Source organism: Astyanax mexicanus, chromosome 5 (assembly GCF_023375975.1).
Source record: "Astyanax mexicanus isolate ESR-SI-001 chromosome 5, AstMex3_surface, whole genome shotgun sequence".
Taxonomy (NCBI): Eukaryota; Metazoa; Chordata; class Actinopteri; order Characiformes; family Acestrorhamphidae; genus Astyanax; species Astyanax mexicanus.
This window is the reverse complement of record NC_064412.1, coordinates 22,732,962-22,754,091: the sequence shown is the minus strand read 5'-3', so window position 1 is coordinate 22,754,091 and position 21,130 is coordinate 22,732,962. Positions and strand designations below refer to the sequence as shown.

General features: G+C 36.9%; 1 protein-coding gene across 4 annotated transcripts in view; it reads left to right on the top strand.

Annotated features, from left to right (window-relative positions):
- mast2 (microtubule associated serine/threonine kinase 2) overlaps window positions 1-21,130 on the top strand; it is a 212,451-nt gene that overhangs the window by 18,033 nt on the left and 173,288 nt on the right. For all 4 annotated transcript variants that reach the window (XM_022675850.2, XM_022675847.2, XM_022675849.2 and 1 more), the window contains exons 2-3: window positions 12,504-12,651; window positions 14,812-14,957. In XM_022675850.2, coding sequence (XP_022531571.2) covers window positions 12,504-12,651; window positions 14,812-14,957 — 294 coding nt within the window. The remainder of the gene's footprint in view (window positions 1-12,503; window positions 12,652-14,811; window positions 14,958-21,130) is intronic.

The following is a 21,130-nucleotide window of genomic DNA, read 5'->3' as shown; positions in this document are numbered from 1 at the left end:
GCTAGAGTAGCACTAGCATTACCCGCTAAGTGCGCTCACTATTTCCCCGTTTAGAGGGGAGTATTATTGGACTGTAGCCTGCTTCTAACCCTGGCTAGCGCTGCTAGAGTAGCACTAGCATTACCCGCTAACCGTGCTCGCTATTTTCTCGTTCAGAGGTGAGGATTATCGGCCTGTAACCTGCTTCTAACCCCGGCTAGCACTGCTAGAGTAGCACTAGCATTACCCGCTAACTGTGCTCGCTATTTCCCTGTTCAGAGGTGAGTATTCTCTGCATGTAGCCTGCTCCTAACCCTGGCTAGCACTGCTAGAGCAGATAGCCGCTACTGCTAATTCTTCAGCCTTAGTGCTGGAGAAATTCTGCTGTCTAACCCTAACTGTAAATAAACAGAAGCACATTACTCACCTAAATAAACCGTTTTCAGGAGACAAATCTCCTGAAACTTGTTTAACTTTAAAAGAAAACCTTTTTTATTACAGTTTTGTTTACTTAGCTTAGCTTTACTTAACGTAGTTAGCTACCCCCCACCCCTACCCAGCAGTGAGACCTGCTGAATTAGACGTACCTTATAGTGTCTCTTAAAATGTGCCTTATTCATTTTGCCTTATGTGAAATATGAAAATGGACCAGAAAATATATGTTCGTTAATGGTGCGGTACACTAAATTTTTTAATGTTTTCTGCTACTTAATCTGTGAACAGTGGCTATGAAGGAATGCATTAGAAAATGCAGCGTGAAATAGGCCTCTTGTGTTCTTGTTTTGGTCCTGCAACACACCTCTTTCACCATCCTTTAATCCTGTTGTTGATGATGACTTGCAGTAGTACTATGTTAAACGTTTGGCCTGATACTCAATCTGAGAGGACGGGCCTCTGGCTGGAACTCTGATCACTTTGACCCTCTAACCTGAGCGCAGGATTAGAGAAAGTGAAGATGAGAACTTCCTCTCCCCAGAGTGTACAAAATCTATTTGATACTGAGTTCTTTTCCCCCTCTGAGTAAGGGTGGAAATTTGTACTGTGGGTGAAAGTTTATAAGGAATAGTTGTGGTACCAGCTAAGAATTTGGCATCCAGTGTTTTTTGATGGATTTGCTCGCTCTACCTTGATTTATTTTTTTCTGTTTGAGCCATATTAACAATTTCCTTCATAAAGGCTTCTTTCTCTGAGCTTTGTTGTGTTTGATGCTAACACTCACCCTGAAGCCTTTACTCTGAGTTAAAAATTCAAATGAGTACAAACTAAATTGTAATCATATATACTGTTTTAAAAGTGTACTTTTTAAGTTGCCAGTTTGCAGGCCATACCACACTATACATATGTAATTGTTTTTTTTCTCCCCTTCCAAAATGCAAGGAAATATGGGCATTTAACGGGTGATTAATGTGATTTAAATCTTTCATATATAAAGACCAATGAATTTAGGAGAAATTGAAGAAGAAAAATAAAATCTTTAATTTTAGTGAAAGTCAGTGTAAATAGGTTATATTGCAAGCCCTTTGGGAGCAATTTGATTTAACTGTTCATCATAAAGTTCTATTGTTCTAACGAACAATAATCGGATTTACATTATTTATATAGTTAAATAATATTAAATATATATATATAAAGTATATATTAAATACAGCTCTGGAGAAAAAGAAGAAACATCTTAAAATATCATTAGTTCCTTTGATTCTTCTAAATTGAAAACCTCTGAAATATAATCAAGAGGAAGATGAATGAACACAAGCCATCAAACCAAACTGAACTGCTTGAATCTTTGCACCAGGAGTGGCATAAAGTTACCCAAAAGCAGTGTGTAAGACTAGTGGAGGAGAACATGCCAAGATGCATGAAAACTGTGACTAAAAACCAGGGTTATTCCACCAAATATTGATTTCTGAACTCCTAAAACTTTATAGATATGAACCTGATTTATTTGCATTATTTGAGGTCTGAAAGCTCTGCATCTTTTTTTGTTATTTTAGCCATTTCTCATTTTCTGCAATTAAATGCTCTAAATGACAATGTTTTTATTTGGAATTTGGGAGAAATGTTGTCTGTAGTTTATAGAATAAAACGACAATGTTGATTTAACTCAAACATAAACCTATAAATAGCAAAATCGGAGAAACTGATTTAGAAACTGAAGTGTCTTTTAATTTTTTCCAGAGCTGTATATGATATACCAGACACTCATCCTTTCTCATCCACTGCTGTGATTTACTGCAAGTGTGATCAGTTGATTAATTTTGCAAATCACATAACTCATGCAGTTGTCTATGAGGGGAAACATTTCCTTTTAGTCTTATGAGATACACATTTGTGTGTGTGAAGATTAATTGTTACATATTTATCTCTCTATATTAAGCCTTATCTTCCCCTGCAGGCCTTGGAGGTTGGGCCCTGGGGCTGGGTGGGCCTGGACTTCACTTCTAGTGCTGCTGCTCTCTCACTTCTACAGCTGCGAAAGACAGATTAGAGAAGGCTAGAGTGGGTGAAAAGGCCAAACCCATAGTGCTTGATTTCTTCATGTCCCCAGTCACCCTGTTACCTCAGTAACACAGTTAAAGTTTAATATACATTGACTAGGTGTGGATTCTCTTCTAACAACTACGTAAAAACGGAATGCCCTGACATGGAGACTGCTTTTTGCATGTTACTGAATAGTTATGGATAATGAGACAAAAGCTGACGTTAACTTTATTACGTCTGTATAATTGTAGATTTAATGTATATGAAAAAATATATATTTTGGCATTCTTCTCAAAGTCACATCATAGCGGCAACCGTGCTAACTCTTATCACAGACATAAATAAAAAGATCAGGAGTTTAAGAAAGCAGCTGTCATTTAGTTGTCATCATAGCCGCATTTTTACAATGAAACCTTTTTTTTTTGTCTGGGATACATAAAGGGTTTTTGCGGTTCATCTAAGGAAACTGGCAGGACTGTATTGCTCCTTACTCCTATTACACATTATTGCATAACATTCCCTCTTTGGAAGTGTTCTGGAACTATTCCTTATGGTGCTTGACTGATGATGTGAATGTTCTTTTCAGAGTTTCTTCACTGGTGTGGTTCATTAAGTTTCAACACTCAGCTAAACAGACAGGACTGATTATCTGGTGTTTATGTTCATGTATCGTATTGCTGATGAAAACAACATAAATATAATAAAAATTAAAATATTATATGGCAATATATAATGACATTTTCACGATACACAATATTTATAATGAAACAAACAATCAAAAGGCATCAGAAATGTCAGATTCTTAAAAACTGCTTTTTATATGTTTTTTTTAAATGCATATTATTCAATTTAACATCACTAATTACAGTCTCTGAAAGAAAAGGTACAGCTGGGTCAATGTTCTTTTAGCACTGATTATATCTATAGTGTGCGCTATAAAGATGTCATTCTTGTTCTTTGTGAAATACAATAGGTCGCTCTGAGTTACATTACATTACATTACATTACATTACATTTGGCAGTCGCTTTTGTCCAAAGTGACTTACAATATTGAAGTACAAAAGAGTAAAAAAGTGAAAAGTAATAGAAGTTAAAGGTAAAAACATCTTTATATAGGGCCTAAAGGAGGTCAAAAGGAAATAATGTGATAGACTGTTACTGAACTGTTGTTCATCTCACTGCCTCACAATGCTGTTAGCCAATCAGAGGCAATTTGTTTGCATGTATAAATATTCATGAGCAAGAGCCAAAGTCCTATCATTTCTCTACCCACTTCTCCAGCGGATTAAGGCAGCGTTATACTGGATCACACAAAGACCAGCTCACACGACATTAATTCATTCTAGAGACCACAACTGGACATTTTAAAATTAATGAAAAAAAATGATGGAATAACACTGTTTTGTCGATACAATATTAAATATTTTTTTATTATAGAGTAAAATACTATCATATTACCCAGCTCTGCTATAAGGCATGGTATGAGGCTCTGCTTCTCCACTACACTTTTCTTTATGACTCCACATTGTTTATTTCTCTGTAGTAAAGTGTGTGTGTGTGTGTGAGAGAACTTTGAACTGCTGCAGTCCAGCATGCTTGACCTGCGTGTGCAAGCACTGTTTTCCATCTCTGTCTTACACCAACTCTTGACAAGCTGTCACAGCATTGTCTGTCTGTCTGTCAGTCTGTGTGTATGGGCACTGCCTGGGTGAGGGTGTGTGTGTTGTCTGTGAGGTCTGTCTGCTTTAATGAGCTGTGCACTGCGGTGTACTGCGGCTGATGCTGCTGCTGCAGATCTCTGTTTATTTCCTCTAGGCTGGAGGTAAATCAGCAGCAGTGCTGAAGCTGTAAATTCAGACTCAGGCTTCTTCTCTTAGGCTTTTCTGCTTCCACAATGGAATTCTGTACCAGGATGTCGGATATTCAGTTGAATGCTGTTTTTTTATGCTTTCATCTGTTTACAACATAAGAATCTGTCTGAAATTGTATTTCAGCTGACCGCAGTGTTTCCCTTTATGGAGTCATGGATACACTGATTGTTTTCTGCAACATGGAAAGAGTGCACTATAGCGCTCCTCCACCAGTTAAAAGGTGGTTTCTCTGTTTTTAGGAAATGCCTTTTGAGGAAAGACCTAATTTAGTTTTCTTACGTCTCATTACGGAGAATTGGCATCTCTTGCTCATGGTGCTCTTTGAGCCACCACTAAGAGAGGCTTTTCACATGCATTTTGCCATTTAAGAGATACAGAACCAATACATTTAAGGTGAAAGACAAATGATGCCTGTGGACATACAGTAAAATTATAGGATTTTACACAATGAAACAGGATTGGTTGGTGTTTTAAATGGGACTGGTCCCTTTTGCATTGCCTGGAGTAGATGAGATACAGACAATAGTCTTCCACACATGCTTTTTTGCATAAGAATTGGCTGGCATTTTATATGCAAGATCTTTAGTTATAAAATGCCAGCCAATTCCTGTGCAGAGAAGCTTGTGTGGACGACTATTGCTAATGCAAGACCAAGGTAAAGGCCAAGGAAGACTGGCACAGACATCTACCTGCCTTGCTGTCAATGCAGACTCAATTATAAGGCAGTGTAGTAATGTTCTCCTCATCAAGGAGCAAAATATCCTGACATTGGCAAAAAAAAATCAATAGTTCACTGTGTAATTAGCAAAGTTTGCTAACCTTGCATATACTCACTGTACTTGCGTAAGTGTTGTACTCTTGAGGGATTTCCAGTTAGTGGTGTTCCTCCATAAGACATAAGTCCGTTTAACACACACTACAATGTGTGAGTTTGACTCAGACATGGTAAAGCACCAGACATGGAGTGACTTTCAACACTGGCTTTAGTGGATCAGTAGCAGTTGAACTTGAGAAAAGCAAGGTAGGGTTAGTAGAGACTGAGAGACAGTAGCGTGTATTTTGTATGCGTTAAGAGACGTGAAATGCACTTCATAGATGTAGTACGTATACAACGTCTGACAAGTGTTTTGCTGGAAGTACACATCTTTTCATGGTGGTCTGCTGCCTCTATCTTGCTGTGTGGCTCAATGAATAAAGTGTGAATCAGTGGAATCTGTGCAAACAGAACTGATAGATGGATGACCCCAGTCTGGTTGTTTAAACATCTGCAGGGCCTGTAGCCCTACCTGCGTGTTCTAGATCCTGGCCCAGTTCCTGCACTGTTAGTGTTACCGGTATTGTGATTTTCCAGCTCTCTCTCTCTCTCTCTCTCTCTCTCTCTCTCTCTCTCTCTCTCTCTCTCTCGCTAGTCCTTTATTTTGCTATGTGATAATGGAAACTGTATAATTAGTATTGAACAGCAAAATATGTAAAATTGCACATGTCATATAAAGCTAAGGACTAAACTAAGTGTGAAGAATACAGGTGTTAACAGTAGCTGAAGTAACACACTGTAGACCCTCTTTCTTTACTGAAGTCCATAATTCCATGTTATTAGCATACCATAACAGAACAGAAACAGGTTTCATGCATGTTTTCCCTAGAGAATGTCATTTTTTTTTAGCTAGTGAATAAAGACTTGATATTTGTGAACGAAATCCTTAGTTATCCTTAGGTTTGTTATTCTGTATAAAACGTAGGTTTATTAAGATAATTAACTTGTCGTACTTTAGGTGTTTGCTTATTAACTGTTTTGGTGAAAAAAGTTGAAACTGCAATATTTGCTTAGATGGTTAATGTACTATGTATTGTGTGTGCTCGAAGGAGAGAGGACCCAAAGAGAGCAATGCCAGTTTTGCTGTCTCGGTGCCCCAGCAGCTAATGGCAAGCTGCATGATCGGGATTCAAACCAGCGTCATCATCTCCCGATCATCATCTCCCGATCATCATCTCCCGATCATATTTTTTTCAAATAAGATTTCGTTTTTGTACTATAATTGTTTTTATGATGTACTATGATAACTTTCAGAAAAATAACTATCACACTATATTTGCTTACAGTGTCATCCTGTGTTGTAATATATTGAATCATTGAATCATGAATCTATATTGTGAAGCATATGATATTGGCTGGAACTTGCTGATAAATAGCCCTAAGTTACAAGAGAAAGGGCGCCGAGTGGTCCAGCGTTCTAAGGCGCTGCCACTATGAGCGGGAGGTCACAGGTTCGAACCCCCATCAAGCTGCCAGCGCTCAGAGGGAGCAACATTGGCCCTGCTCCCTCCGAGTGGATAAATGGCGCTCTCTCCACATCGCATCAGTAGTGATAGGGGGAGTCCTAATGAGTGGGTTGGGTAATTGGCCTTGTAAATTGGGGAGAAAATGGGAAAAATTAGAAAGGAAAAAAAAGGAAAAGACAAGAAATTATGTAAAAAAAAAATAAAATAAAACAAAAAGGAAGAACAATTCTGTCTGTTTCAAGTTCGGTCATTTACAATAGTTTCTTCCCATTACCGATATCTGACATTAGTCTGAACCTGCTTACACTGCTGAACTGACCCACATCTACAAAAGAACACTCCATCCAGCACACTGCTCCACCAAACACAGCGGCCCTCTGTCTAACATAAGATTAATAAATTCCTTTCTGATGACGTCAAAATCAGCCGACTAAACCGCTACTTCAAACTTGAGGGACGGTCAGAAACCATGTGAATGACCGACTGAACAAACTGCACAGAAAAGTATACAAATTAGGGTTTTGTTGTTCTTGTTTTTAATGTTTGAATATGATCAAGGGGAGAAGGGAAGCTCTTCACATGAAGAAGAACAATACAGTTTTGTGTTCATTTCAGTTCCCTGTCTGGGATCTTTCTCCATATCGAACATATCGAAATATAACCATAAAACAGAATGTGTTTTTGGGATGTTGATGCACAGGTTCTTGCTGGATGGATTTAAAAGTCAAATGAATTCTTATGGGGTAGTACTGGTTGAGGTCACCTAAATATATATTTGATTATGTATGAATTTCAGCACTACAAATGCAATTGACTCAAATCTGAATCAGACATTTGTAATGTTCGTAATGGGAATGCACAGAATATTCAGCAACGCAATTTATTCAGAGACAAATGGTAAAAAAAAGGTAAATTTGTAATTAATTTATACAGAACAATATTGTGTTTATAGGTATGTCAGCTGGGATGTTAATTATTGTAGTTTTTATTTGCTTTTCCTTAAAAAAATAAAAATAAAATAAAAGCAAGAAAAAAATAATAGGCAAAAACCATGTTTGGTATTTGGATTTTAGACAAATGTTTGGTTTTGGTTTTAGTCAACCAAAGCGCATTTCTAGTTCACATTGATCTGCAAGTAACACCTCTGTTAAAGTGGTTAAAGGTTGGAGGTGGACATATTTAGGGCTGGATGATGTAGTCATAACTTATATCACAGCATATTTTGTAGTTTCAACTTATCTGATATAACTGCAACATTGATATGAACAACATACGAATGCTCACAGCCAATTTATATAATGCTCCCTGTAATGAACATCAATCAGTAACATAAGCTGTAAATAATGTGTATAAAAGATATGTGTTTTAGCATAGGTTTAAAAAAAAAAAAAACTTTCTTTCATTCAAAATATATATTGTCCAGCCTAATTTTTTTTTTACTATTATTAAAGAAATTACTGGACAAAGAGCATAACAAACATGGACCATTACTCATGAATACACACCCAGCTGTGTGAAACAGTTTGTTTTTCTGATTGATCCCCTGTTACTGGTAAACTGTTATTTACCTAAGCAGCTGTTTCCGGGTGTAAATGAGCAGCATTAGTCTTCACGCTGGTTTCAGCCTGTGTGTTGAGGGTGTATCTGTGCAGGTTTCATGTTTGGATCAGTGCAGGGGAAAATCAGGATGAATGAGTTTTGAGGAGAGAGAGAGAGGCGTGAGTGATGAGCTGAAACTGCTGTGGAAAAACATCTGGTGAAGAGAATAGCCCCACCACAAGTGAGGAGCGTGAGCTTTAGATAGATAGTCATTAAAGCTTCTGAACGCTTTGATAAGACTGTCAGTTAGCCTTAAGTGTTTATTTCTTTATCCTAACCTGTAATCCCACTAAAGACATAGATAATAGCATGCCTATCGAGATGCTCACCCTTTTCTTTTTTTTTTTTCTTGTTCATGTAATCACAGTGGGGTTGTTGTGCAGCTTATATAAACTGTAGACCGGTTGTGGTGTTGCTGGTGAATTAAACAGTTTATTTAGTTATTGTTTTGTTCAGGAGTTGACTGCATAAGGTTAATGCACTCCTATTCAGAGCTAAGCTGGCCTACTCCAAGTGTAAAGGTTCTTTTAATACTTGTTTTCTTGTATTTCATGTACATTTTAAGGCACATCTTTTTTTTTTTTTGGGGGGGGGGGGGGGGGGATTTTTTTTTCACTAAATCTGATGTATATATTAGGCTAGTTACCCTATATATTAATGTGACCTATATAAAACATTTACACTACTAAACCGATGTGCATGTTCAGTTTGTAATTTTTTCTTTGAAACAGAAACGCATTCTCCTGTGACCATGAACCACAGAGTGGTTGTTACTCACATTAATTTTATACTCAAGTCTCAAGTTTCCTTAATGTATATGTCACATTAATTCCAATTTTGCTGTTTAGACTGAGTCACATATGAGTTGGATATGTATCTGATTTTAGTACGACATATTGACATTGCCCATATCGGAATTAAAAATGCTAGATTTAGTTAGTTTTTGCCATTTACACTGCCAAAGAGCTAACGTACATTACCTGCTTATTTCATCGAAATCGATCGAAATTATGTCATGGTCTCGAGCATTGAAGTCAAAAAGAGGATTGACGATCCCTCCCGTAAATGGTGCAGCGCGCTACGCAAATGGCGCAGCACACTGTAGCTCAAAGAGCAGCCCTTTCTCCAGAGAATGTGGACATTCTCATCTTCTTAAAGAAAAACTTGACAATATAAAAATAACAGTTGTTTTGTCTAGCCTCAAATATGTTAATATTTTTGGTACCTTAAGGAGCATCTTTCTCTCAGATAAAGTTAATAATATATCTTTGTTAAAGAAAAAAATGTCATTCTCTGACCAAGTCTTATTTTTCATGTTTAACTGTTATAGTAGGATAGAGTTCAGTTTGTTAAGGCTCTAATTGTTCTATTATTTTTTACATGACTGTTATTGTATTGTTTTGTACATGACCAGTATTTTTTAGTGCCTAATGTGGTGTATTACAGATTGCATCACATATATCAAGCCCACCTTTTGAAATAATATATTGTAAATTTGATGAATCAAACCAATCACTGACCATAGAATAATCTAAAACTGGCATAGGCCTCTCTGCTGTAAAAATGAAAATCGAGAATCGAATCGAATCGTGACCCTAAAATTGGTAATAAAATTGAATCGAGTATTTAAGGAATTGTGACACCCCTAATGCGTATTGTAAAGTAAAGATTTCTAAATTAAATGGGCACCACTTAAAAAATCTAAATAAACAAAGACATCAAAGTTAAGTTGAATTAACATAGACTCTTAACAGGATGCAGGAGACAAAACCAGCATACATTAGTAGCCTTTCCTCAAAATCAACAATTCACAAAAAATAGCTATAAACTAAACAGTATTGAGAGCACAGCCAACAGAGAGTTAAGAACTCTAGAACTCTGTTCACTGCCAACAACACCGAGACCAAGCAGTTAGTCATACTATATGATCTACAAGTTTACCTAAGGTAGCCTGGGGGGGAAATCACTACAAACAGATGGTGAGTGTCAGACCCAGTATGCAAATAGAAACCAATGGAAAAGAAGTTGGTTCAAATCCTAGATCTCCATTTGAATGTATATGCTCCCACAAATGTTCAGCTAACTCAAAAAAGTTAAGTAATGTTTAGAAATGTTATGTCCAATTTTATGTAAAACAGACTTAATTCATTTAAATTCAAACAACTTATGACTTTACAGTGACATTACAGATATTACAGTATCCTTTCCAGGTACTTGTTTATCTAGCAGGTGTTGCTGTCTGTGGATGTCCTCCTCCTTCTCCTCCTCCTCCTTCTCTATTACCTCATGTTAGGGTCTTAAAGGCAGTGGCTTCACATGCAGCCCCCACGTGTGCCTGACCCTGAGCTGATTAAGCACAGCTAGCTACACCTATCCTCAGGCATTCAGGCTAACGTCATGCTCCCAGACCTCAAACTGCTGCTCTTCTGTGGAGCAGAACTTCCCAGCTCAGCCTTTAATGGAGTGTGTGGTCTAAATCCAGTGGGATGGGAGAATTTGGACCATAGGCATTACTGGCTGCATGCTGTGTATGGATTATTTTATTAGCTGTGAAATGAAGAGAAACAGAAAGCAGCTCTGATGTTACAGGGGAAGAGAAGGGCCATTGCAGTTAAGTGAATGTTAATGAATTGATAGACATTGATTGATTAAAAGTTGGCAGTTGTCTAAATGTAAAAAAAAATGAATGGTTGGTATGTTATGGATGGAAAGTAGTATAGTTGACCGTGGTTACTGTCTGTCAGTAGGACTGTATCTCTGTCAGAAGGCTGAGAGTCATATTTAACGTAAGAAAAGGAAGTGGCTAATATCTGAGGCGTGAGTAAGGTGAGGAGGCTGGGGTTTGTTTGTGTTGTGGCTCAGCAGCGGAAATGTTCTTGGAGAGCTGGTGTGCGCTGGAGCAGTTTTAGGAGCGCTCTGTGTCTGACACATGCAGGCCGTCCAGATGTTCTGGAATCTTCTGCCTCCACAGAGAGGATGTGAGTAGCCCGTTTCCAAACCCTGTGGTGAAAAGACTAAATCTCACTGGAAACCTAAACCATTTCACACGTGTAATGAGGCCTGGAGCATTTCTGCCACTTGACTTGACTTGAGTGTGTTGTAAATGGTCTTTTGGTTCTTGTTGAATGGCTACAGACGTTGTATTGTTTGTTTACATTACATTACATCACATTACATTTGGCAGACGCTTTTGTCCAAAGCGACTTACAATATTGAAGTGCAAATAATAGAAGAGGTTAAGTACAAAAATAATAGAAGTTAAAAATAAAGCATCTATATATAGGGCCTTAAGGAGGTCAGAGGGAAATAATGGGATAGAGGAGTATAAATACATTAACAAGTATCCATGTGAAAAATCTTTTTTTTTTTATTATTATTAATTAATTTATTTATTTTTGCAATTTACAAATTTTATATGCAAGTTAGCATTAGAGGTGTGATGAGACACTAATATCACGAGACGAAACGGGACACGATACTGGGTTCACGAGAACGAGACGAGATTTAAAAAATAAACTTTTAAAAATAAAAATAATACTTTCTAGGTCTTATATAGTGCAAACAATAAGTGCAAACCACAACCAGTCATATTAAGACTATGGTTTGTGTTTTTTCTCCTAAATCTCTTGTAATTTAACTATGCATAACCATAACCAGTCATATTAAGACTATGCTTAAGTGCATACGGAGTTACACCCCTAGTTAGCATACTACTTGAATGGCAAATTGAACTAAATAGAATCAAAGACATTATTTATGGCTCAGAGGAAGTGCTATTTTCAGATGCATTTGATATGATAAAAGCCAATTGGAGAACTCTAGCTCCAGCATTTCATTTTTATGTATTCATTTTGTTTTAAATAATAGTTTGTATGGAAAAAAATAGAAATCACAAGCTCACTTTGAAGTCTGTAAACTTAATAATAGTGTTGTGAAATAGTGTGTTTTTTGCCATTTAATTAATGAAGACTCCTACTGTTTCAGCATGCTGGTAATACATTTTTGCTGTCATTGATGTTTTATTGACAAAAAATATGTAGTTTTTAATTTGAAAACTCCTCATGATAACATAAAAAAAATATGATTTCTTCTACAGTCCTCCTTGTGGGCACTCACAAACCCGGTTTTAAACTGGTGTTACATGTAGAGTATTCGGAGAATACATAACATTTACATGCTAATAACTGACTTTGGGCTTCTGATCTCTTGGTATTTGTTTGCTTGTGTTATTGTCTGCATATCATTAATCTCTCTCCTTTTCTCTCTCTCTTTCTCGTTATCCCTCTCTTTATGTAGAAGGAGACTGTGGTTCACCCTCCGCTGCTCTTTCGGAAGCTGAGTAACCCTGACCTGTCTCCCGCTACAGGAAAGACCAAACTGCAGCGCCAGCTCAGCCAGGATGACGGCAGAGCGCGCCGCAGCAGCATGGCCAGCGGCCTCACTGGTAATACATGTGCTAACACACACAGATAGACACGCTCACTCATGAACAGTAGCTTAGATTTAGATTAGGGGTGCACAATATTGGGGGGTATACAGTATTTGCTGTAATAGAAAAATGCACAGATTATTACCAGATTTAACCCAAAGTTAGTTCTCCAACATGAGTTATTTTTTACACCATTAAAGCTTGGAGTAAAAATATTGATAATATAAGTATAAAATAATTAATAATATAATTACATTGTGGAATTTCTCTATTTGTATCATGCAACAATAAAATAGTAAATAAATCAATAAATACTAAAATAAAAATAAATCAGTAAGTAACATTTGGACAGTACATTGCATTTCCATACAACCATACTGTAATTTGTTAAACATTAAGAACATTATTTAGAATTTGGTCTAACTCTCTACATGAGAATAGTCCAGTTGCAGGTGTTAGATTGCTTCATTGAGACTTGAGCTGATAAATGGTTCATTGTGATGTGTGAGTGAGGGTTGCTTGTGCTGCATGTGAGCATTCTGCAAGTGATTGACACAGACACACCCTAAGGTTAAAATCTCTCCCTTGTCAAGCAGTCATGTCCTTTAGGGCTGCACAGTATATTGCTTTAGCATTGTTCTCACAATGTGAGCATGTGTTTGCTGATTGATACAAGAGGAACATTTAATACAGTTTCCATTTATATTGGCAGATATATAACTGCCAGAAAGTACACTACTATTCATTTCACTCAATTTTTAGACACACAGAGTGCATTATTATTATTATCGCATTCTTGTCATTGACTTTAATGACAAGTGAATATTCTGATTTGTTTTATTTATTGCAATATACAGCTCTGGAAAAAAATTATGAGTTTCTTTGATTTTATTAAATTGAAAACCTCTGGAATATAATCAAGAGGAAGATGGATGATCACAAGCCATCAAACCAAGCTGAACTGCTTGAATTTTTTCACCAGGAGTGGCATAAAGTTATCCAAAAGCAGTGTGTAAGACTGGTGGAGGAGAACATGCCAAGATGCATGAAAACTGTGATTAAAACCAGGGTTATTCCACCAAATATTGAGGTCTGAAATCTCTGCATCTTTTTTGTTATTTCAGCCATTTCTCATTTTCTGCAAATAAATGCTTTAAATTACAATATTTTAATTTGGGAGAAAAGTTGTCAGAAGATTATAGAATTAACCTATAAATAGCAAAATCAGAGAAACAGATTCAGAAACTGAAGTGGTCTCTTCGTTTTTTCCTGAGCTGTATATTGTCAGAAAAAAAAATCAAAGTGCATCAATTAATGTCTTTTTTTTTTTTTATTTAGAAAATGCTTTTTGTAAATATCAGTAAAAGGTTCACTCAGAATTATTTGTTTTAAAGAGTGAAACATAAGTTAAGTCCAGCCCAATGGTGGAACTGTAAGGATGTGGTGCTGTTTTGCTTCCAAATGCCCTGGATTCCCTATCAGAATACATGATGTTTTAGATTAAAATACAAGGAGATTTGAGATGGAAATCTGCCTCCCTGCCAGAACACAGGATCTGGATTGGGGTTGAGCCCTTCAGTAGGACAGTGATTCAGATCCACATAAAATGGTTCACTGACCACAGGGGTCAGGCCTTTGCACACTGCACTAATAATGCTTGTTGGAAATGCCTGTATTTTATTTACCAAGACATCCAGAACAAAGAGCAAAAAGGAAAAGTGAGAAACCAATCTGGATTTAATAAAATGAAACTTTCAGCGTTGTTTATTTGAACTGTTCACATATAATATTGTGAGTAGGTTAGCAAGGGTTAATCTGAAAAATATTATTTAAGAAATTGTCATTGGAATTTTTTTTGCTTTATAAAAATGCACAGATTTTCACCAGGCCTTTCCTAAAGTCAGTTCTCAAACATGTCCAGCATGATATTGATGGTGCCATTTTTCATTTGAAAAATACAATCAGTTATATTTTATATCATTACAAGAATTATAGGACCTATGATAATATATCAGAACAGATTCTACGCTAGGCTCAAAACCTAGACTTGATCTTACTGGAGCTCAGTCTAAGAGATGTACTCTAAGCTCCTATGTCTCTCCAAAACACAGAACTCTAACAGGCTGTGGTGTTTTGTCTTCGCTCACTCTGATTTTGTGTGTGACCTTGTCTTAGGGAAGCAGCTCTTGCCGCTGTCCAGCAGCATGCACAGTGGAGTGAGTCAGCTGGCCTGGCAGCAGCAAACGGGAGAACCGAATAACCTCGTCCGCATGAGGAGCCAGTCTTTAGGCCAGTCAGCTCCCTCTCTCACTGCAGGGCTGGTGAGTGTTTTCTCACATTGGTGCATTTTCTAAACACTCGAATGCACACAGAGTCTCTTCTGTCTGTTTAACCTTCTTAAAATATACAAACACACAACACAAAAGACAAAAAAAAACAACAACCTCTGAAGAACTGATCACATCTGTACATGGTTTCTATATTTAGTATTAATGCTTTGTTTTTTTTCTGGCTGCTTTTATTGTTATTTTATTTATTTAGATTCATTTTCCATATTTCATGTTTCATGACACAGTGAGTTTCACACATTTGATAATAAACACTATGACTATGAAATTATACATGTCAATAAATTCAGTTCATCTGCATAGAACAAACATGCTTCTGCAGATTCCAGTGCATAATTACTGTTTGTATAGTAGCTTAATTTCACAAATTACTACATATATGTTTATATAAATTATACATTAAATTAAGTGTTGTGTATGAAGGAATGGCATACGTTTGGACTATAATAATGTGGCTAGTATTATAATTACATTTAATCATTATCAGTGCTTAGTAATTATTCTTATTATCTCTACTATTATTATATCTGTACACCTGAGCATAACAGCAGTCTTGTGTGATGGCATGGTGACATGTTTGTAATAATTTAACCCTTTTAGAAAATAACCAAATATAAATAATTTCTCCCTTTCGAAAAAATTTGTATTTTGTATTATAATTGGCACAGCTGATTTTACTTTTTTTTTTGGTCTTATCTTTTACTCATTTCTGTAAAGCTGCTTTGTAATTATATGTAAAAAAAAAGTGCAATATATATATATATAGAAAAAATAATTTAATTAAATTGGACTGTTTTTAATGGTGGAAGTAAACCTGTGGTTTTACTCATTTGAGACCGAATTATTTGGATTCCGGAATAAGGCTGATTATACTTGCTGCATTTCTTTAGCCTGTCTGTGGACAGTAGGAAGAAGTCAATGTAGGCTAATAAAGTCAGACTGAATTTCTGCAGCGATTAGTGTTTCCTCTCCTTCAGCACTCCTGATTCAGCTTATGAACAGCTCTGTAATCAGTTGATTCTGGTGTATTAAACTATAGAGAACACTGAACCCTGTGGTACTGTGCTCCTGTAGGATTGTAGCAGTTTTACACCATGTAATGAAAATCTAACTGAGACCGTGTGTCTGTGTGTGTGTGTGTCTGTGTGTGTGTGTGTGTGTGTGTGTGTGTGTGTGTATGTCAGTAAAACTGCTGTGACCTACTAAAGAGTGAGATTTTACTCGGCAGTGGATTATCATGCAGTGTGTATGTATTGCTGTGTCACATAGAGACTGGCTCCACAGCTCCACCTGCTGTTCCTCAAAGGACAAGAGGTCCATGGAGGTTGATTGTTCTTTTAATTCTGGAGGGTTTCTAGTGACAAATAGCAGAATATTAATAAATTGTGAGTGATGAAGATGTAAAAGAGTGATAGTGCTCCTTTTCATAAAGAATGACAAGACTTCAGTCCAAATGTTTATAGATACTTATCAATGAATGCAATAAAAGGTGCACTGTTACTTTAAGGTGCACACAGTGCACTTACACACTTAGGGTGCTTTCACACCTGAAAGTCCGGACCGTGGTCCGAACCAAGGTTCAGGTACTTGCTACATTGTATATATTTGGTCCGCTTATTTTTGTTTTCACACTGCAGTTTAGGGAGCGCACCAAAGACCTTCGTGTGATACTCCTACATCCTTTCATCATCACTTACGTATCGATGCGTTTTCCTTAACTTGATGCTGATTGGTTTTAGAAGGACATGCATCTGACGTTGGCGTGTTGACAATTCAGCGGCTGGTTCATTCAGCGGGAAGCCTTTCCAGGATAAGGATAAAATGAATGAACAGATTAATTTCATCTCCATAATAGTGCTGCTATTGTGGTTTTTATACCAGCAGCAGCAACTTCAGGCACAGGTTAGTTCAAATTCTCTAGGTTAGTTCAAATTCGCCAAATGAACGTGCTTGTTATGAAGCAACTGTATCGCCTCCGACAGATAAGGAGGGAAAAACGGTTATTTTTCTTTATCTGCTGCCGCTGGTCCGAAAGTTCGAACCATCCAGAAAAACGCTTTCACACTGCAGGCGAACCGGACCGTGTTTCAGAAGATCCGGACTGAAACCACCTCTCTTGGTCGGACCAAAATCTGGTCCTTTGGTCTGGACCGTGGTTCACGGCCCCTTTCACACCTGCTACTTTGATTCGGACCAAACTGAAAAGTCCGAAAGTCCGGACCAAACGAGGCAGGTGTGAAAGCACCCTTACACTTTGCCTAATTCCTGTATAGAAGTAATTGTCATTAAAATAGGACACTTTGAACTGATAAACAGGAACCTGTTGGAACCATGCCTAATGCCAGGCTTTAGGTAGAGGAGTGTTAAGCCCATGTTTTTGAGAGGAGTTGGGGATGAGTCTGAGATAATGATTATCAAACATCCCATGTAATGTTCCTGTTGCTGAATGCGATCATATCCTCAAAGCAATGCTCCAAAAGCTAGTAGAAAACCTTCATCTGGAGAGTAGAGTTACTCGAACAAAAGCAGGATAAGCTATTTTTAATACACTTGATTTAAAAAGAAATAATAAAAGGGCAGGTGTTCCAAAACTTTTGTCCGCATAGTACATGGTCTTGTGGTACTGCTGGTGATACTTGGTACTGCTTCTGTACGCATGTGTGTTGTTACTGTGGAAAAAATATAATTTAAATAAGATCATATTAATGTATGCACTGCTTCTATGATACAAAGCTTTATTGATGTGATACAAGCCTACTCTATTCATGTGGAGACAATGTTGACCCACACATTTGACACCTGCATTGATTGTCTTTTTTTTTCTTCCTCAGATATATTTAACCTTAGATCTCAGACCTTAAGTACTAAAAAGTCATATAAAGAAACCTATGACTTTGACTTGTTTTAACCTTCTCTCAATACTCAGCAAGTTGAAATAAGAGGACTGCATATAGGATTAATTGAAAAACAAATTAAAACCTGTTTAATTGCTGAATCTTGAGTTTTACAGACTCTAGAGTATTGGTGCATTGTTTGAGAGTCACCAGAAAAAAAAAAAAATTCAGCATCAGGGGTTTTCACCTAAACAATACAGAATGAACAAAAGGTAGCGTTTGGGGGAAAAAGGTGCAGAATGTAACCGAAAAACACCTCTCCAGCTGTTAAACATAAATATAAACGTGAATGGGTAAAAATCTCCTGAACGTTTAGCTTACAAGCTGTAACACTATAGACTATAGATGAAATAAGTACTATATGAATTCTTTGAGAATTCGGCTCAGCATAATAAAATGCACATCATCAAAATTAATACCCATACTCATTATGACGTACTGGGAACTGTACTGTAGTTGAATTCTACCTCTCTTTGTACTTTAAATAGGAAGAGATGAGTTTTAGGAGAGCTGATTCCAGCCTGCGCTGTCACACATTTGAAATGTATTCTGCTTATTTATTATTAAATATATACGACAGCTTGCAAAACAACATATTTTTTGCCCAAACAAGACAAAACACCTACAAATCTGACATTTAAGGCTGTCGTCACATTCCCATTTTATATGTAAACTGTACTTTAAAGAATGTACCCCTAGGTGGCAGTGTTTCTTATGTTATGACTCACACTGTATGGATGCACTGCAATGTGCAGGTCCAACAGAAAGCTGATCAGATCAAGTGTTTCACCCAAAATCATTAGTTGGCAGTAGAGCTGAATTTAGTATTAATTGTCAGTGTTTAAAACTTTCATTAAATCTGCAGTTGGTCAGTTTTTGTAAAGTAAATCCTTAACTGGATTAAGTGTTTATATTTTGATTAAAAATGACTGCACAAATTATGGAATAGTATTTATATTTTATCAGATATAGTATTTATATTTCATCAATTGGGATAAATATTAAGGTAAATATAGTTTATCTTACCAATGTCTCTAAAATGTGTCGTAGAATATTTCTACCATTATTAACAACCATTAATGTCAGTTTATTAGTCACCAAAACATTCATTACTGCTCAGTCATTACTTTAGACTGAGTAGTGTATCATACTAATGTGTTTATTCATAAATTTTGCTGTATGTTGACATGTTCTAGTCTTCATGTGATAAATATTGGATTGGAAATGCATTGTATTGTGATGCATTTTTTCATGAGCTTGCATGACATTTGACTTGTTATGATGAAATAGAAATGGCCAATAATGCTGCAGGATTCCGGAGGCTTATGTTTTGTTTTGAAAGGCAATAATGTGTCCTTTGGCAGCCTGTGACCACTGTTACATCAGCTGACAGGAGGGTTGCGAATGCTGTGCTAAATGGAAAATATGACTCTTAGAGTTATTTCTGCAGAACATAATCATAGTTTACGGTGCCTCTTGCGGAACCGTATATTCAGTGCATTTTTCTGCTTGCTTCCTCTTGCTGTCTCCTACTTTTAGCTGATGTTAGCTAGATGTTAACTACTCTAGCTGATGTTTGTTAGGCTGAGAAAACATTTTTTTATATATATTTTTATCTGACATACTTAGGAGAAAATATTGTGGGTGGAACACAGTTCTACTGATCAACATGTTCCATCAACATTGGAGTTTGTAGCTGGGGTGTTGGCTTATTTGTTGTGTTCAGTGACTATAGAACGAAGAAAAACAGCACAATATCTCTCAAATTTGAAACCATTACAGGTCTAGTTCTTCTGCTGGCTGATTGTACTATGATTCATAGCTTCACGCATCTTTATATGTTTTAATTGCAAAACAGTAGTGCTGCATGATTTGAACAAAATTTGGCAATGCCAATGGTGTTAGCAAGTTGAATTAATCACTTTTTTTTTTTTTTATAACGGATGGATCGCACTGTGCTGGTTATTTATTCCAATTATATGTTCTATGCAATTAATAATGTTATTTTTTACAACAATTTTATGCCACTAATAAAATAATATTTTGTAGCGTTATGATGCAGTTACCAATGAACTTTGCAATGCTTTGATTTAATAATAATAATAGTTCGGGAGAGTCTTTTTGTTTGTTTTGTTGTCACTGGTCGATGCACAGCTATTTAAAATATAGGTGAAGTTTTATGTGTATGTTAACAAACAATGCACAATGTTGTGGTTGGCAAAAAATATTTTAGGTCATGTTGATATATTGTATGATAAATTGATATAATTATTGTGACCGACTTCGCTGTGCTGTAAACTTGTGCTAAAACTAATTTTTTTTTTTTTCCGATTTTTTTGAGACATACCACCTCTTTTCGAACTGCTGCTGATTGCCGAGTAGCATCACAGTGTGCTCGAAGGAAAGCACAGCGTCTCGGTTCCGATACAACAGCTCACAGACGCCTTGGGCTGATCGACATCACCCTTTGGAGTGATGTGTGGAGAAAGAGCACCATCTACCCACCCACAGAGAGAGCAAGGCCAATTGTGCTCTCTCAGGGCTTCGGCAGCTGATGGCAAGCTACATGAACAGGATTTGAACCAACGATCTCCTGATCATAGTGGCAGTGCTTAAACTATATTTAGTTTAAAATTATTCAAATATTAATCATGGCATACTGTATGTGCCACAACTCATAACTCATATGTTATGTTATGTTTTGTTTTTATATGTTTGATGAAAATATTAAATTCAGGAAGTAAACAGTATAGATGTTAACTGCCTTAGCTTACACAGAACTAGCAGTTTACTCATATTTTAGAGTCTCACTTTTCTGCCTGATGGAAAATCCTGGTCTGTTTGATACTTTTTCAGTGTCAGCTGAAGTGACCTGTAGTTCTCTCACAGTGAGGGGGGCGTTCTAATCCCCTGACCCAGGCTGTGAGAGCAGCCGGAGCCCCTGCAGCTGAGCTTTAATGTCTGAAGAGTCAGAGAAAAAGTGTCTGGGGTGCACACACGAGGACTACACAGGACAGGCAGATGGTGTTTACTGTCCTGCCCGAGTCACAGAGCCCTCGGGTGTGTTTACACTTGCTACGTGAGGGTGTGCGGTCGTGTTTCTGTCCAACTAATTTACTGTTTAATGATGGTGACTGGGATTGTTGACTGTACAGGCAGTTGGTTTGAGTTAAAAAAAAAAAAAAAAAAAGTATCTTGCCGTTTTTTATACACCTGAAAGTCGGGAACAAAATCTGACCCAAGGATGAGAAG